A 16,087-nucleotide genomic window follows, 5' to 3' on the forward strand; every position below is an offset into this window, starting at 1 on the left:
ACCTTTTGCAGAGGGGCACAGCCTTGGCAAAAACTCAGAAACTACAGATTTGTCCATTTTACAGCTAAGAGAGATGAATGTTTTAAAACCCTGTGGAAAGTCCCAGAAGGGAAATATGCTCATTTCTGCTAAATCAGCAATAATCTGCTGTAGCCAACACGAAGAAGCCCAAACTTTGCTACAATATTTGTGGTAATATCTTAATATCCAACATCCTCCCTTTTCCGTACAAAATAAAGATTTCATATTTTAAATCTATTATTTAGCCACGCATGACTTTAAGGCTGGTGCAATTGTTGTAATGAATGCATATTAGTATCAGGAGTACCAAATCATCCATTTTATAACATCCCAGGTGGCTGGAGCATGCACAACTTGTTAAACCCGCTTTTTTTGGCTCTGTTTTAAGAACATCTCCAGTTTTGAATGGTTAAGTTAAGCTATAAAACTACACGTCTGAGGTAGTAGATACAAGTTTAGAAGACTAAAGAAGCATTATGTACTGATGCCAGTTGCACTTGCACCATAACAAAAAATAATCTCCTACAGGGCACAGCCATTACACCGGCAGTGACAGCCTGAGTCTTCTCAATTGGAGAGAGCTAACAACCCATCCTGAAGAGCCGTCCTGGGGGCTTTCTGTGAAGCTCTGCTGCCACTCTTCAGTTATCTACCCTCATTAATTATAGAGGCCAGTTAATGCCTACTGTATAAAATCCCTTTCAGAAAACCCCAAAAGAGGCAGGAGTCAGTGCACTGGTCACTAAGTTGGCTATACAGAGAAAGCAAATAGAAGCGTCCAGGTTTTGATAGTGGCAAGTCAACATTTCAACAAGTCAAAGCCCATTGAAATGTCATTGTTATACTCGGGTTTAATTACACAACAGTGCTGAGTGTAGCTGTTACCAAGTCAAGCAAAAATATGATGCCCTCTTCCCCTGAGGACATTGTCTGTCCACAGTAACAGCTCTTTGTCAGAAAAAAAGCTGTGAAACTTTGTTTCTCATATCAAAATGTTATTATGCCTCATAAAAAAACTTTATTCACAGAGAGCCAAATTGAGTGATAATTACAGCTTGTTCATAGTATATAGCTAGCTTTAAACAAAACAGTAGTGGATGGGAGCAGTTGAATACATACTCACAGTCAGAGGAGAGGCTTCATCTACAATTGAAAAACTTTACATTTGGCTGAGATGCTGAGAAAAAGGTGAGTCAATGATTCAGATGCTTATCAAATCTAAAACCACAATGGAGAGAAATTTGACCAGCTCTGTTATTTATTTTCTCAATGAATAACAATCAGATTCCTCTGAACAGCTGATCAAATGTCAAATCAATCCACCGCTACTGTGTGTGTCTGTCATCTAATGTGACTGCCCCATGCTCAGACTTGTGCCATGTTGCATGCAACACGCAAATGTTAGTGACTCCAACACAGTCCGATGGCCATTGCAAAACATTAAGGAAAAGCAAAGGTGTGCTCATTAAGGCATGACACCGACATGTTCAGTTATCACCAAACTGATGGAGAGAAGCCCATGTTCAAATGTTACATTTATTGTGCGTGAAAAACACTAAATAGTCCGCTATTTGCTGTAAATTGAACCTGCAGGTCAACCAGAAACAGCTGATCATGTTCAGAATCTCAAAACCATCTTTGGTGGATGAGCACAGTGGCTGAGACATGCTGAGACACTTTGATTCCAGTTTTCAGTGGCTCTCAAAAAAGTGTGTCTTTGACTGATGAAAACATCTATCTATACTGGCAGAACGAGCACAGTGCACCTCAACCCATATGAAGTAGAGGGAAACATCTTTGTCGCTTTTATGCTACGTTTATCACACGTTCATCTCAAGGAAATGAGTAAATGGTGAGTGCTGTACATCTTAAACAGCAGCTGAACAACAATAAAAAAAAAAGTTAGAGTAAAAGCAAAACTGATGAACACAATACTAATCAGTGAAAGGCTATGTTTATATTGTAATCAATATCTCAAATAATACCCCAAGTCATATTCAAATAATGTGAAAATCAAGCCTATAAGAGACATTTTCTACACCCTGAAATCAATTCAACAATTTCGTCCTCCAAAGATTTTAATCTTGTTCTGTAACCACCAGTTTTTTGCATTTGCATTTGCATCACATTTCTTCTTCTAATGTTTTATTCATTTGCAGCTTTACTGCTGAGTGCACATGTTTACTGTAACACATTGTGCTCAAGTTGCTATGTCACAATTATGCCTGCAACATGAGCATCTACTTTGTGTCTTCTAACAGACACAATGGCCAAATACTACAAAATTTATGTTTGGTTTTGTGGATTGTCTGTTTTATTTTGTACTTCTGTTTTGTTTTTATTAGCATTTTGATTTGATTTATGATTCCTACTTTGTGTTCTAAGTGTTTGGAGTGATTGGTCTTCATATTGTAGTTATTCTTCACTCTGTTTAGTTTCTTGCTTTCTAATTGTTTTCTCACTTTTTCTATTGTAGTCTGGGAATTTGCTTTGTTTGTTTCTAATGGTCACGCATGTGCTCATGATTTAGTAGCTTTTGGACAGAGGTGGCTAGTCCATCTCCTCTGTAGAGTTTGCTTCCTGCACCTGCTGCTGAAAATAGTTCAGCTCACCGCAATCTCAACCACAGATTCCCCACAGTCCAACCATTGATCTCTGTATTGATTGGACTGATTCACATTTAATTGCGTTTGGATTAGGATAACCCCAGAGATATAATTCCTGTTAATATACAGGAAATGGGCTCCTTTTGCAATTTGTATTTGCAGATTATTTATGTATTTGCCTTTTAAGAATCATAAAACCTTTGGCATGTCAGACAGGCCAGTGCAAATCATTCTAAACTATAAAAAAATGTGTAGCCAATACATAGGCTCCTTGGTGTATCTGATACAGTTACAGTAAAGTGCAACAGAAATGGTTCTTCTACTTGTTGGGTCCGGGGGCTAACGATTGCTCATCTTAAGAATTGGGAGACTGGCATGCTGTGTAGAAGTGCAAACAGTCTTTTATTACCCTCAATGGCACCTGGCTCCCACCCTTGGGGCAGTGGGGAGCTCCATGAGCCCACTTTATAGAGAATGAGGCACCACTGGTGAAACAACCCCCCCCCCAGATTGTAATTCTGCAGCCATATGGTACACCTCTGTCTGTGCACTGAGCCCAAAGAAAGACAAAGCTGCCACCAAAAGCCACAGTCCTTTTCTCAAGCATTTTCTTTGTACAAATTTGCCATTGCGTACATCTTCGGGACACAACAAAAGAAAAATAATTAAACTTTTATCTTTAGCTATTTCCTCAGGTATTCCTCCACCGTGCGGACGGTTGTTTTTCTCTCAGACACTAGAAATTATCCAGTGTGTGCATCAGCGATAAACACACTTAGGATGCTAGTGTTACATTGGTCAACATAGTAGTAACAGCTATGTCAACCTCATACTTCATTGGTCCTATTGGACTGATCCCAGTTCATTTGAGTACTCGTGATCTCTTGGGGATAATCACTGCGTGTAATCAGACCAGGAAACACAAATTCCTGCCTTTTAGGTTAGTCTGGTTTGTCACCAAAAATAGGAAGGGCATTCCCATCAGCCTCAGAGGTACTTTTTAAACTCATTATAAGCATGTATACTACTAACATAGTACATGTTCATTTCTAACATATAATAAGTTTTATAATTTTTAGTTATCATAAGCTTTCCATAATTTAACTTAACAAGTACACATAATTTTATTGGGTTGTTAAGGTATATTCTAAAGGCAATTCAATCAGCAATTTAAGTATTGTTGATGAGAAGTTTTAAGAAGCCTGTAGCAGCTGAAATCAGTGAACCTATACAAAGAAAACATGCTCACGTTTTCCTGCCAGGCTTACACAAAAACTACCCTTAAATGGTGAATTTCTGCTCAGCCTGGTGAAAACAACATGCACTGCTTGCATTTCCACTGTGCTGCCCACAAACAGGCGTCCAATAAAAAGACACGTCGAAGGCTGAGACTGGTTTGGACTGAATAGATAAAATTATTTTATAGTGTGTATGCGCTGCTAATCACATCACACTTACAGAACATTATCAATTCCTTCAGAAGATTAATGTTAAACTGTCATCAGAGCACAGTCACAGAGAGTTCTCAATTAGATTTTTTTTGTTGGATAATAAGAAATGCAAGTCAACAGGAATGCTGTTCACTAGTTGTACATAATAGAGGGCACAGGCATTCATGAAAACACTCCCAGAGGCAAACAAAATGAGGATCATATGAACAATTGTTAAATCCTGGACCCATGTCACTACTTGGCCTGAAAACCCATTTTTTTAAAGAAGGCAGCGCAGGTTTTCAGCGATGTACCAAATATTATTCCTCGTGCTAGATATGGGAACTGTTTCTCATAATAACTGGGGTTTTGTGAAACAAAAGAGATGCTTGTTACTGAGGTTGCTGCAAAGGAAAATAGAAGAGGAAAAGAGAGGAGAGGAGAAAGGAGACCCAAATAACATATCTCCTTCCTGGCCTGTTGTCTAATACGTCTTGACACACAACCTAATGAGCCAGAGATAATGACAATGTTTTGCCCTAATTTTACAGGGGATGAGGACACTTAAGATATACATTGTGACAAGTGGTTTTCGTAGTCATAAAGATCCTGTTTTTCAGGTTGGTCAGCTAATAACAAATTGATTAGATTGAATAAATTAAACAGGAGCTGTTTGGACAAGGAATTTGTAATTAAACTATTTTTTTTGTGATACTTTGGCAGATAATCTCTTATCTTCTCTCGGTATAAAAGTAACAGCTAAAAGATTTTTCATCAGCTCAAATAAACTCAATTTAACTCTACACATTTAACTGTTTTCAAGCACAGGTTCAATCCAACAAGTGCTTCACAAAGCAAAAGACACAATATTCATTCATTTTCCATACTCACTTCATCCTGTTCAGGGTCACAGGGTGGCTGGAACCTATCCCAGCCACCTTTGAGTGAGATGTAAGGAACACCCTGGACAAGTCACCAGTCCATAACAGGGCCAATACCGAGACAACAACCATGCACACTCACGATCACTCTTAGGCTCAATTTAGAAACACCAATAAACCTGACATGTATGTTCTTGGACAGTGGGAGGAAGCCAGAGAACCCAGAGAGCACCAGTATTTGAATGGTAAGAGTATGCAAACTCCCCACACAAAGGCCAAGGCCAAGACTTGAACAGTGAGACCTCGATTTACAGTAGAAGAAGAACAAATAGAGAAAGCAATGTCAAAACAACTGAAGAAAGCTGCTGCTGCAGAAACAGAAACTTATCAGCCAAACTTAAGAGAAAACACTACAGCAGAGATAATACGTATGTAATGACTGCTGTCTTTTTTTAAGAGACAGACAACTAACAAAAAAACTAAATTAAAGTGTGTCATGGAAGAAGCTTTTGTATCACTTATTGCACTCCAAGCACAAATATCATTAAAAAACAGTGCACTGCAATCTTTTAAAACACTGCATTATTGTTACTGATTTAATGAAAACACATTTGAGCCAGAACGTGTATTAGACAGCTCCCTTTGTGTCTGCGGCTTGTTGTGTATTTGTGTATGGCCAGCCTCTTTGTTTCCCGTGTGTGTTCATCTAGCTCCTCTCCAGAGACTCGCATCTCTTGTGACTGCTGTGCTGACACACACACAAAGGAAAAGAAGACTGATTGCATGCATGAATAGCTCTTAGAGTAATCTGGAAGCCCAGACGCACACAGAGCAACGGGAGCTGCCCAGGCCTTTATTTGATGGTCAGATGGATTAAAATATTGACAAATTGATATATGCACATAGACACACATAATGCAAGCACACAGTGTTAGAATATAAACAATGATTCTCATAAAGCAATTCTGTCATCTAACCACCCACTAGAACTCTTTCTCAGGAGGAAAATTACCCAGAGTGGGTGGCAAATTAGTTTTAGATAAATTGAACATTCAGAGGGTGATTTCTCAACTCTAAATGCCAAAAATATCTAGTCTCCCTCATCTTATTGTCTCTGTTGCATCACTGCACATGACTGTCACAAAGCTCCTCCGCTCCCTGTCTTTCTCAGTTTCCATAAGCCAACTGTATGAGAAACACATATATTGTCAATTTTTTTTAACACAGAGATAAAAGACTGTAAGAGAAAGATACACATGGATGTGCGTGAAAAGACCCTGTTCTGTCAGTGCAGCTCAAGTAGCCTTCTTTATAGGCTGTGCTGTGTTTCTCAGTGAGCAAAAAACTCATTGGTGAGAGTGCAGAAGGGGCTCCAAGACCACTTTCATTAGGATGCTTCAGCCACCAGCCTCCTGGTAAACAACGCCCACTTGTAAAACACATTCTTCCAGCCCCTGTTGCTGCACAAGTTTATCTTAATAAATATTCATCTAAATAAATATTAACCAACCATAACATATTAGAGAGAGAGGGGAGCCCCTACCTTCTTCAAAGTGAAGAGCTTTGTGTTCAGCAAAAAATATCCAAATACCAACAACATTTCTTCACGTTTTACCCTCAGTGCTTGTTCAAAAATTGCTCTCTGGTTATGCTCACCTGAGCCTGAGACAATCTTTGCCGCTTAGGAAGGTTGCTTGCTGAGGTAAATGACCCTGAAGTATTCAAGCAACAGCCATTATGAGAGCTGTCAGAAATTCCCCAAAATTCTAATTAATTTCTTATTTTGTATCGAAAACACTGGTCCATCTTGAATGGAAAGGCCAAAGGTTTTTGTTAAATATTTTTTGAATATCTACAGTTTAAGTTCTGTAGACCAATTTCACAACTTAGAAAAGGTAGGGTTTTCATTGGAGTGAAGTTGCCTTTTCCTAAGTCCTTCTGGGTTTCCCTCACTCTCTGTTCTTAACTTTTTGACACTTTCCAATGCAGTCAAGGAAAAGTGTTGAGGAAAAGACTACAGGAGGTAATTCTTATTACACCACTCTGAGCTAACTGTTGTACATCAGACTGTAGGATGTTCTCTTCTAAGATGTTGCTTCAGACGTGGAACCTAAGTGCACTATTTATTGTGCTGCCTAACTTCTAAACCCTGTCTGCATGCTTAACTTTTATGTTTTATTGATATAAAACTCACTGTCTGGTGGAGTATTTTTGGAACAGAGCATTGTCCCCACTGGATGTTGATGGAATAAATAAACAGTGGAGCGATAAGATGGAATAAAGTCAAGAGTAAGCAAATGCCAAACAGTTAAACTGTGTTCTGCAACACAAAGCCTGAAGGATCTGATATCTTATCTGATCTTTTTGCCTTTTACTACATACATTATATGAGACAGTATCCAGTCATCCATTAAATTTTGTCAATAGGAAGATATACCTCAGTCTTCTGAGGATAAAAGCTATATGGACAAGCTCCATCAATTGATCTGCTTTATAAAATGCAACCATAAACCATAAATCTAGGCTTTCTTGAAATAAGCTTTCACCTGCCCAGTGAAAAACAGCAACACAGGCCAGAAAATATCCCACCTGGTATTGGGAAAATTCAGGTCAGCACCATGCTAAAAACATTCATTCACAGTTGCTTTCCTGTCCACTTAATGAGGGATAAAAATAATGGATACTGCCATACCTTTCGAAATAATGTAATATTATATACAGACAACAACAGCAAATCACCTGTTTCCTGAACAAATGACTCCTCAACACATTAGAGGCAAGCTCCCACAGAGCACAGTGAGTCTGGCAAAGTGACAACACACGAGACGCTGAAGCAAAGGAAACGAGAGATGCAGGAAGGAGGGGAGGACCAGCAATCATTAGCTCAAAAAAATCCTGTAATGACGCTTCATGCTGCTGAACTACAAGCCTGGTGAAACAGACAGAGATGAAGAAGTGGCCCATGGAGAAGATGAGTGTAGGATGAAAGAAACACATGGCAGGAGAACGAAAAAAGAGGCAGGGGGTATGTGCCTCGTAAATAATAACAAAAATGCTCAATTATGGGCAGCACTACTGTGGTTCTCTTTCACTCTACTTTCTTAGCTGGTTGGCAAACAGAAGACTGTCACGGCTGTCAGCCTACATTGGATTTCAGCTCAGGACCTGGCCGATGTGCTGATGACAGCCACATTAGTATTAATTTCCATCACAAAGCAACTTTTGTGCTTAGGAGAATGACCAAGAATGATCCACAGCTAACAAACATGTTGGCCTGACAATACACCCTGCTCTGTTAAAATGCATAAACATAAATTATAAGGCTGATAAGAGTGGTTTCATAATCGTACATATAAAAAGTTGTTATACTGTAGAACAGTAAAATTGCAGCCTGTTGTTATGCAACTTAACACAAAACACAGTTCTGCTGTTTTTCACTTGGAGTGTAGCACGAGCCTGTGCCTCCTCATTAGTCTGCAGAGGCACAGGGCCCCGAAGTACAGAGTGAGACAAAGACCAGATTCTCTCATACAGCAGAGAGCCCCAAGCCCAAAGACAAACAGGAGCGGGGTGATGACAGGGAGGACAGAAAGTAAAGTCTGACAGCACAGTGACATTTTTTAACTTCACTTTCAGATGTAATTCTTGTCAGTAAGACTGTTTCAGTCATGGGGTAATGAATAATGATGAAAAGAACATAATCCAAACTTATCTCAACTTTTAGTTTCAAAACAAATACCTTTCCAAAAAAACACATTCTCTCAAAATATCAGCTACATCCTCCATTGTATTGTTCTCTTTGCTTGGACAGTTGGGTTTTTTTCAGAAGAAAAATGTGTTATAAAACATAAAATCTAATTCTATAAGTTCTCTGCAAGGCTGTGGCTGAGCATGCTCTGTTCCCCGAATTAAACAAAAGGGAAGTCGAGCATTTAAAATTTCTCTCCACAAAATGCATCTCATTATAAAACATAACCCAAAATCCAATGTTAAGTGTTGTACATGTCCTCCTATATTAAAAATGTACCCTGATAACATTGCAATTACACTCACAATTACACTCACAAACTTGAACACGGCTCTTATCAGATTAACTCTTAGGAGTTTAGATCACCCCCTGTGCATCCCAACTGCAGGTTACAAGCACCCTTCATTATATGTCACTTATGAAACTCAGCTTGACGCTGTTTTTTTCAGTTTTAAATAAGTTAAGAAGTCGAAGGTTCTCCCCCAAGCAGGAGCTCATTTACATGGCTACTGGAGTATGGTAATATAACCAACAAGCTGTGCAATCTGTTTGTATTATTATGGCTGTAGGCGAGCACCTTTTAAAATGAGAGTTGCAACTCTTCATGCCCACTTCTCTCATTAACAGATCAGTCACAAAACAGATATATTGCTCTGGGGTGTTTAATATTCATGCTTTCAGGTGGAGCATAAGCTCAGGCCCATCTCGGTTTCTCTTGTCACACAATACATCCCAGACAGCACAAAGGAGGGCTCAGCAGAATGCTCCTGACACACTGACAGACTGCCTTACTGCTCTCCATCCAGCCCACACCCACACACACACACACACACACACACAACACACACAGAAGAGACACAAGGGAATAAGAGAGGGCCATTTGGTTAGCCCGACCCAAACACCCACGTTTAGTGGCCTGAGCTTATTGATATGACCATAGTACAGATCTATGGAGTTGACATATATGTGAAGAAAAAACATCAAATGTATGTGAGTGTGAGAGTTCATGTCTCTTAGTGTGTAGTGACTCGGCATCTTGTCTCCAGCTAAGCTCTTCAATGAATCTCAGTAAGCCGGTGCAGGTCAGTCAGAGTTTAATTTGCATGTAATACTCAGAAACAGAAATGAACACACAACAGTGAAGATGAAGGATCACATCCAAAGGCAGCAAAGCAACAGCCCTTTGCAGCCCTGACACAATGCGCCCGATTTTTGATTATGAACAAGTAGTGACTGATAGAGAGTAACTGGATAGAAACCAGGCCGCCCTGTCTTCTGCTGCCTTGCAGACATATAGTGAAGTAATGCACAATCACAACCAGCCTTGAGCCACAGGTTCAGACAATTTTGATGCTTATAAAGAGAAATGACATTCTCCTGAAGTCTCCTGCTCATCAAACATTCAAATGTAGCGCACATTTTAATCATTCATATGAAGCATATCCACAGGCCCTGAGAATACAGACCTGCACAAAGATTTAGGCACCATTTCAACAGCTTATTCTGTAAAAGCTACTGAAAATCTTATTTTGCAAATGACTAATTTGTGCCCGAGCAACATGGTGGTGCTGTAGTTAGTACAGTTGCTGCACTCTTAGAAATTGCATGTTCTTTCTCAACTATGACTCCCTCCCACAGTCCAAAGCCATGCATGGAAAGTAAATTAATTATGATTCTAATGCTTTCAGTTTATCATTTTATTGTTGGTTTAATTTTGACTCAATAGAACAAACGAGAAGTGTGTGTGACAGAGTACCCCAGGGCACAAGACAAGGTAACAGAGCTGCACAGCATACCTTCATTTACTTTTACACTAAACACGATCATAATTCTGAAATTAACACCATGCTGTATTGAAGAGAACTTGAAACAAGTAATTTAGACCATAAACCCATTAGTAAAATGTTTCAAGAGGGAGTGTGGAAGGCGCAAATGGGGTTCTTCCAACTTGAACAAGCAGAAAGTTTTATTTCCCCAGTCTTATCAGAAGTGTTGTCTGCAAATCGGGCCTTGCTAATCTGGGCAACATCCAAACCAGCACGGCTTAATTTCTGTGAGTCTCGCTCATGTTAATTCGAAGGTTGCTAGAGGCACGCTCTGACCAGGAATCAAACCAATCATCTTCTGCTCAAAGGGCAACAGTGATACTGCTACGCCAGTCTACCCGCCAAATGTAAGGCTGGTGAGCTTCAGAGTAACTATGCAGAAGGAAACAACAAAGGTCCAGGAATACATCAGAAAGAAAGCCCTCAGTGAAGAACTGCTAAGTGAGTGCCTCATGCAGCTGATGCCCAGCAGTCCCGTCCAAGGCATGTACCACCATCAGATTGAAGAAGTAGCTGATAAGTTCCATCAGTGGCTAGAAAAGGCTAGTCTGAAGGACAGGAGGGAGACACTAATCATGGTGGCTCCATGGTCACAACTTTATCCTGGTTGATGTAGTCAGACAAACACCAGTACCCTTCTTGATGCCAGTGGAGGGTACTGGTGTTTGTCTGAGGACTCCTGACCACTGAATGATTCCACGTTTTGTCCGAGTAACTGTGGAGTCACCGTAGCAACAGCTGAGACGCTGGCACCGTGCTCCAAAGTGAAGCACCCCTCGATACACACACGGGCTACCATCCCCCAGTAGTGTTCTTCTGAAATCTCAGGAGAAGTTGTGCACTAGTTATTCTCACTGCAACATGAGAACATAGAAAAGCCTGTGTTATCTATTGTTATTGTTTTTTTTTACTACTTTTGTGATGTCAGGGATATAGGTGATATAGGTGACCCTGAAAGGCAGAGGCTGTGGTTTCCTCAACCAAAACAACCATTAAAACACCAAGTGGAAACAGACAGAATGTAAGCTGCAGTTAACTCTAACTTAAACAGATGTTGTGCTTCTAATTCATTAGAAGTTCCAAGGTTGCACTGAGATATCCCACACTCACTGATGCATAATGTTTGGGTTTAGCTTAAGGAGAGAACTAAAAAACTGTAATAACTGTATGCAAATAGCAGCTAGATTCAATTGATCTCCTTATAAAATGGCAAAATATGAGGCACAGTTCATTCTAATGTTGACTCTTCTGCAACACTGCATTAATATCACAGAGCAGACGAAGCCCGAGGCCAACAGCGGATTTTAGACTCTTCCATCAACCTGCAACTAGATGAGAACTACATCTGCAGAGCTAAGTAATGATAAGTGCTCACTTCGCCTTCCCTCAGCATGCTGGAAATCTCCATAATTCATCATAGCAAAATTTGAATTCATGCAATACAGCTGGAAGTGCATTAAAAAGATGGACACACTCTCTGCCCTTCCGTGAGAGCCTTCAGGGTCCACCTTAACTTGGGATGTGCTTATTTTGGGAAGAGATCAGAGTGTGATGTAAACTAGCGGGGATAAGCTCGCTGCGCTTGGGAAACAGGGTAGGACAGGTGAAAAAGCAGGACAGAAAGAGACTAAAACATACAAAGAAAACAAGCGAGGCTGTGACACACTGGGAATACATGACCTGCCTCTTACATTACATTCCCCGGTGTTGGTGTCCTGCTATCCAGGGTGATTTTTTTTCTTCTTTTTTTTTTTTTTGTTACTTGGCAGGCCATACAGCCTGGAGGGAAGCAACTAAATGTGGAACAAGCATTAGCCGTGTGGCTAGTCAGGTGGATTATCCTGCCCGCTCTCTGGACCAGGTTTTGACAGAAAGATAATCAGGATGCCAGGCAGCCACAGTAGAGCAGGAGCATTCTCCCCTTTCACTCCGCTTCCCTCCTTCCACTCTAGTGACGTCAGCCACCCGACTCTGCTGCAAACAGCACACCTGCTGGCTTCACAGTCCATCTGGCCCAGCTCCATCACTTGCTCAGCTCTCCGAGCAGAAATGCAGGTCTGTTTACAACCTGGGCACCGAGTCACATCCCTACAGTGAATGCAGTATCTATTTCACGCTTGCTCGTTGGGAGAAGAGGCGCGATTATAATACTGCATGTTGATGACAGCAAATATCACAGCGACAAGAACAATTCACATGTTATTAACATTTAATTTTTCCAACTCATAACAATTCTTTGTTATGCTGAGTCTTTGGTTGCCCCTACGTGTTGCTGACTAGACAGGGAATTCTCAAAGGAAATTCTCTCCTTCAACAACTACAAAGCAGCCAAAATGAAATGTTTTTTTTTTCTTTTAATGCAATTGAAGTGACAGGCCTTCACACCTGCTTTTCATAGAATCAGCATGAACATAAAACTGCACAATCATCAAAGCAAGGCTGGTAGTAGTAAGACAAAAGGCTGACAGAGACAGTTTAATACTGGGGCCTTGGCCTGTTTTAGGTTTCAAAGCAACACATCAGTGTAGCATTTGCTCACGAGAAAAGAAAACATTAATGCACACACGGACGCTTTGGCCCCAAACTGTTTACACTTGCGTCAGCATGGCACATTTGGAATGAAATCCTATCAGTGCAGAGCCACACTGTGTAACTTTTGAGGGATGTGTTTCATGGGATAAACTACGTACATTACCGATGTGAGAGGATACAGGTAGAGCTGTATCAAATATAATGACAATCCAAACAAGCAAAAACTCACAAGAAATAACGCCCTAAAACAAAATCATGTGTATGCAGTAGATATAAGTGTATATTCAGTGCATATAAGAAAAATAACCATTTTAAATCATTAATTTGAGGAGATAACATGTTATAGCATTCCATTAACCAAGTCATTATTATAGGGAATTTTTCATGTCTCAGATCTCTCTTTCAATAATTGTTGAAGTAATAGGCAGAGAAATACATTTCCCTGACCCAGATTTGTACTATTTGGAATCACACTACACATTTCTATTCCGGGATTCCAGTTTGTCCGGGTTGACACCAGTAGTGGGGCATTCAGGCAAAGATCCTCTGCTCAAACACTCGCTTTTCTGTCTGTCAGGTCAGACACAATCGCTGCGCTTTTCACCTCTCTGCGGAGTGGTCGACAGGTGACACAATCACAATAATCCGTTATGATGAGGCGACTAACCTGAATGGTGCACGTATATTCCGTATCATCCAGCAATCTGACCGTGCAGCTGTATTCCCGCTCAAGATTCCTGATGCTGCCACTCATGAATCGGCTCAACATCTTCTCAGAGAATCGCCGCTCCGCGTCTTCAGGACCAGAACAATAAACTCAACACCAGCGTGCAAGTGAATGTCACATCGACTGCATTCCTCGCTCCTCCAAACTACATGCAGTCACGGATTCAGCTGCCGAGGCGTGCACCATTGTTGTCCCGTTAAGTTTTCGTGCTGTGGGCCGTGTTAAGCGCAGAATCCAGGGATGCCCGCATCCAGATCCAGTGGCAGCTCGGCGATGTTGTGTGTCTGTAGTCGAGCCGAGGATTATCTCTCACCATTCACTGCTGCCACTTGAGCAGGCGGGCGGGTCCCACTGAAAACTGACGTCAAAGTGAGCCAACGGGGGTGTGAGGCATTTAGTCGGTGTTTTAGGATCATTCCCAATGTTGTTTCCCCCCACTCCACAGTTTCCCCTGACCCCTGTATTCATGGGACAAACATTTAATATCGGCCTCTGCTTAGGGATTACCCCGATACTGAATTTCAATTGCTGATTGTCTTCCTATTTTTACCAAAAGCTGAAGTGATCAAATTCATCCGCTCCAGAAATCCTAGACTCGTCTACGTTTTGAGAGGTGGGTTATGAATAAATCATCGCGGGCGAGATCAGCACTAAATGTTTCCGGCTGAGTTTGAGCTGGGAGAAGCTCCAGATTATGAGATATCATTAGAATAAACGATTCCAATGATTGACTGGCTCGTGGCAACTCTTTGCAATGAAGCCCAACCTTCGTTGACCTAAAACCACTGGCCTCAGGTGTCTCAGCGCTTCATGTTTCTGTGTCACAGTGGGTGGAAATAAAAAGGTATTGGACTGCCACCTTCAGGTCACTTGTGGGCACTGAGCTTAATGGGTAGACTGTAGTTGCACGGGGTAAATACATTTTAAATTAGTATAATTATATTTCCCCAGTTGATCACTTTAATAGTGTTTCTATCATCAAAAGTGACCACTTCATGAAAAATGTCTGGTCTTCATTTATTTTCATGGATGAATTAACAATTAACTATGAAAATGCACTTTGTCTAATGGATGGTGAAAACTGGTATGTTTTTGGTACCGTTTTAGCTAATGTTATAATTTACTAAAAGCATCGTATGAATTATCAGATGTTCCACTAGAGTTGAAATATATGTGTGTCACCACATTAAGTAACATTAGTTTGAAATATCTAAATATTGTAAAACACACGCCCTAATTACAGGCTCAGTCTTTGCCGTGACCCGGATTCGAACCGGGGTTGCTGCGGCCACAACGCAGAGTACTAACCACTATACGATCACGGCGAGCTAGCCGAGGCTGTCGTGCCCGTCATGAATTCCCTAAATATCAAAATTCATTTGTCATCTTTACATGTGTGACAAAAATCCATTCTTCATTTGTCAAATATGTATTGGTACCTTTATTAGTTAGCAGTAACTAGCTAACAGAAATAGTTTGCAAATGTCAGTTGATGTATAAGACACGTTTGTCAAAATGTAATGAAAAGCCATTTTTGCTAGTTTTATAATACCTTACTGCAGCATTTTAGTCTAATTTGGGGATAACGGTCACGGAAGTTTTCACTTTTTTAAGACGCTAACAATTTCAAACTAATTAAGCGTCAACATGCTAGAAGCTTGCTATAGAAGCCCGTTTCCTACTAAGTAATGATTTAACAAGTGAGTTAGCAAAATATACAGGATTCTGTCCACGGAAATTCACGATATACAAATTCATAATTAAGAAAAATCGAAATGTTGTTTAAAAAATTCTAAGATTTTAGAACATTGTATTAATTACTATTTAAATATGGCACAAATGTATAGATATTTGATTAGTGTCAATTGTTTAAACTTACTCATACATTCTTGCATAAGTTGGATGCACAAATATATTTATTTATTCATTCTTATTTTCTATTTTTATGCTGCCATCTCCACATTTTCCCTAAACACATAGCCCATCTTGTACTTTGGAGTCATAAGACCAAAGACTAAACATGATTCTTATGTTTCCTCATGCTCAGTCATGGCTGATCATAACAAATTCTGAGGATTGCATTCAGTTGTTATTGTGTGTCAGCTTTTTATTATTTATCTTTTGAATATTGACCACCAGGAACTGCAGTTTAACAAACAAGTGTTTTGAAGTCTTTTCAAAGGACATTAAAACATCTCCAGGACTTGGTTTTTGCTCTGTAAAAGTCCATTCTCATTGCAAAGTTGACAAAAACTAAATTTTCTTTCAATAACAAGACTGAATTTGTTACTTTTATTCCTGTTATTATGAGATACA

At 40.2% G+C, this 16,087-nt stretch overlaps 1 protein-coding gene and 1 non-coding gene across 3 annotated transcripts in view; both read right to left on the bottom strand.

The window, feature by feature from the left end:
• The window catches only part of frmd5a (FERM domain containing 5a), a 51,657-nt gene extending 37,451 nt beyond the window's left edge, over positions 1 to 14,206 (bottom strand). For both annotated transcript variants that reach the window (XM_072385824.1, XM_072385823.1), the window contains exon 1: positions 13,712 to 14,206. In XM_072385824.1, the coding sequence (XP_072241925.1) occupies positions 13,712 to 13,813 (102 nt within the window). In that variant the 5' untranslated portion in view covers positions 13,814 to 14,206. The remainder of the gene's footprint in view (positions 1 to 13,711) is intronic.
• Positions 14,207 to 15,024: 818 nt separating this feature from the next.
• Positions 15,025 to 15,096, bottom strand: trnah-gug (transfer RNA histidin (anticodon GUG)). The gene has a single exon. It is a non-coding gene; the product is annotated as a tRNA-His (tRNA).
• Between the last annotated feature and the right edge of the window lie 991 nt (positions 15,097 to 16,087).

The sequence above is a fragment of the Leuresthes tenuis genome, unplaced genomic scaffold (assembly GCF_036924035.1).
Source record: "Leuresthes tenuis unplaced genomic scaffold, fLeuTen1.0.hap1 SCAF_5, whole genome shotgun sequence".
In the NCBI taxonomy this organism is placed as follows: Eukaryota; Metazoa; Chordata; class Actinopteri; order Atheriniformes; family Atherinopsidae; genus Leuresthes; species Leuresthes tenuis.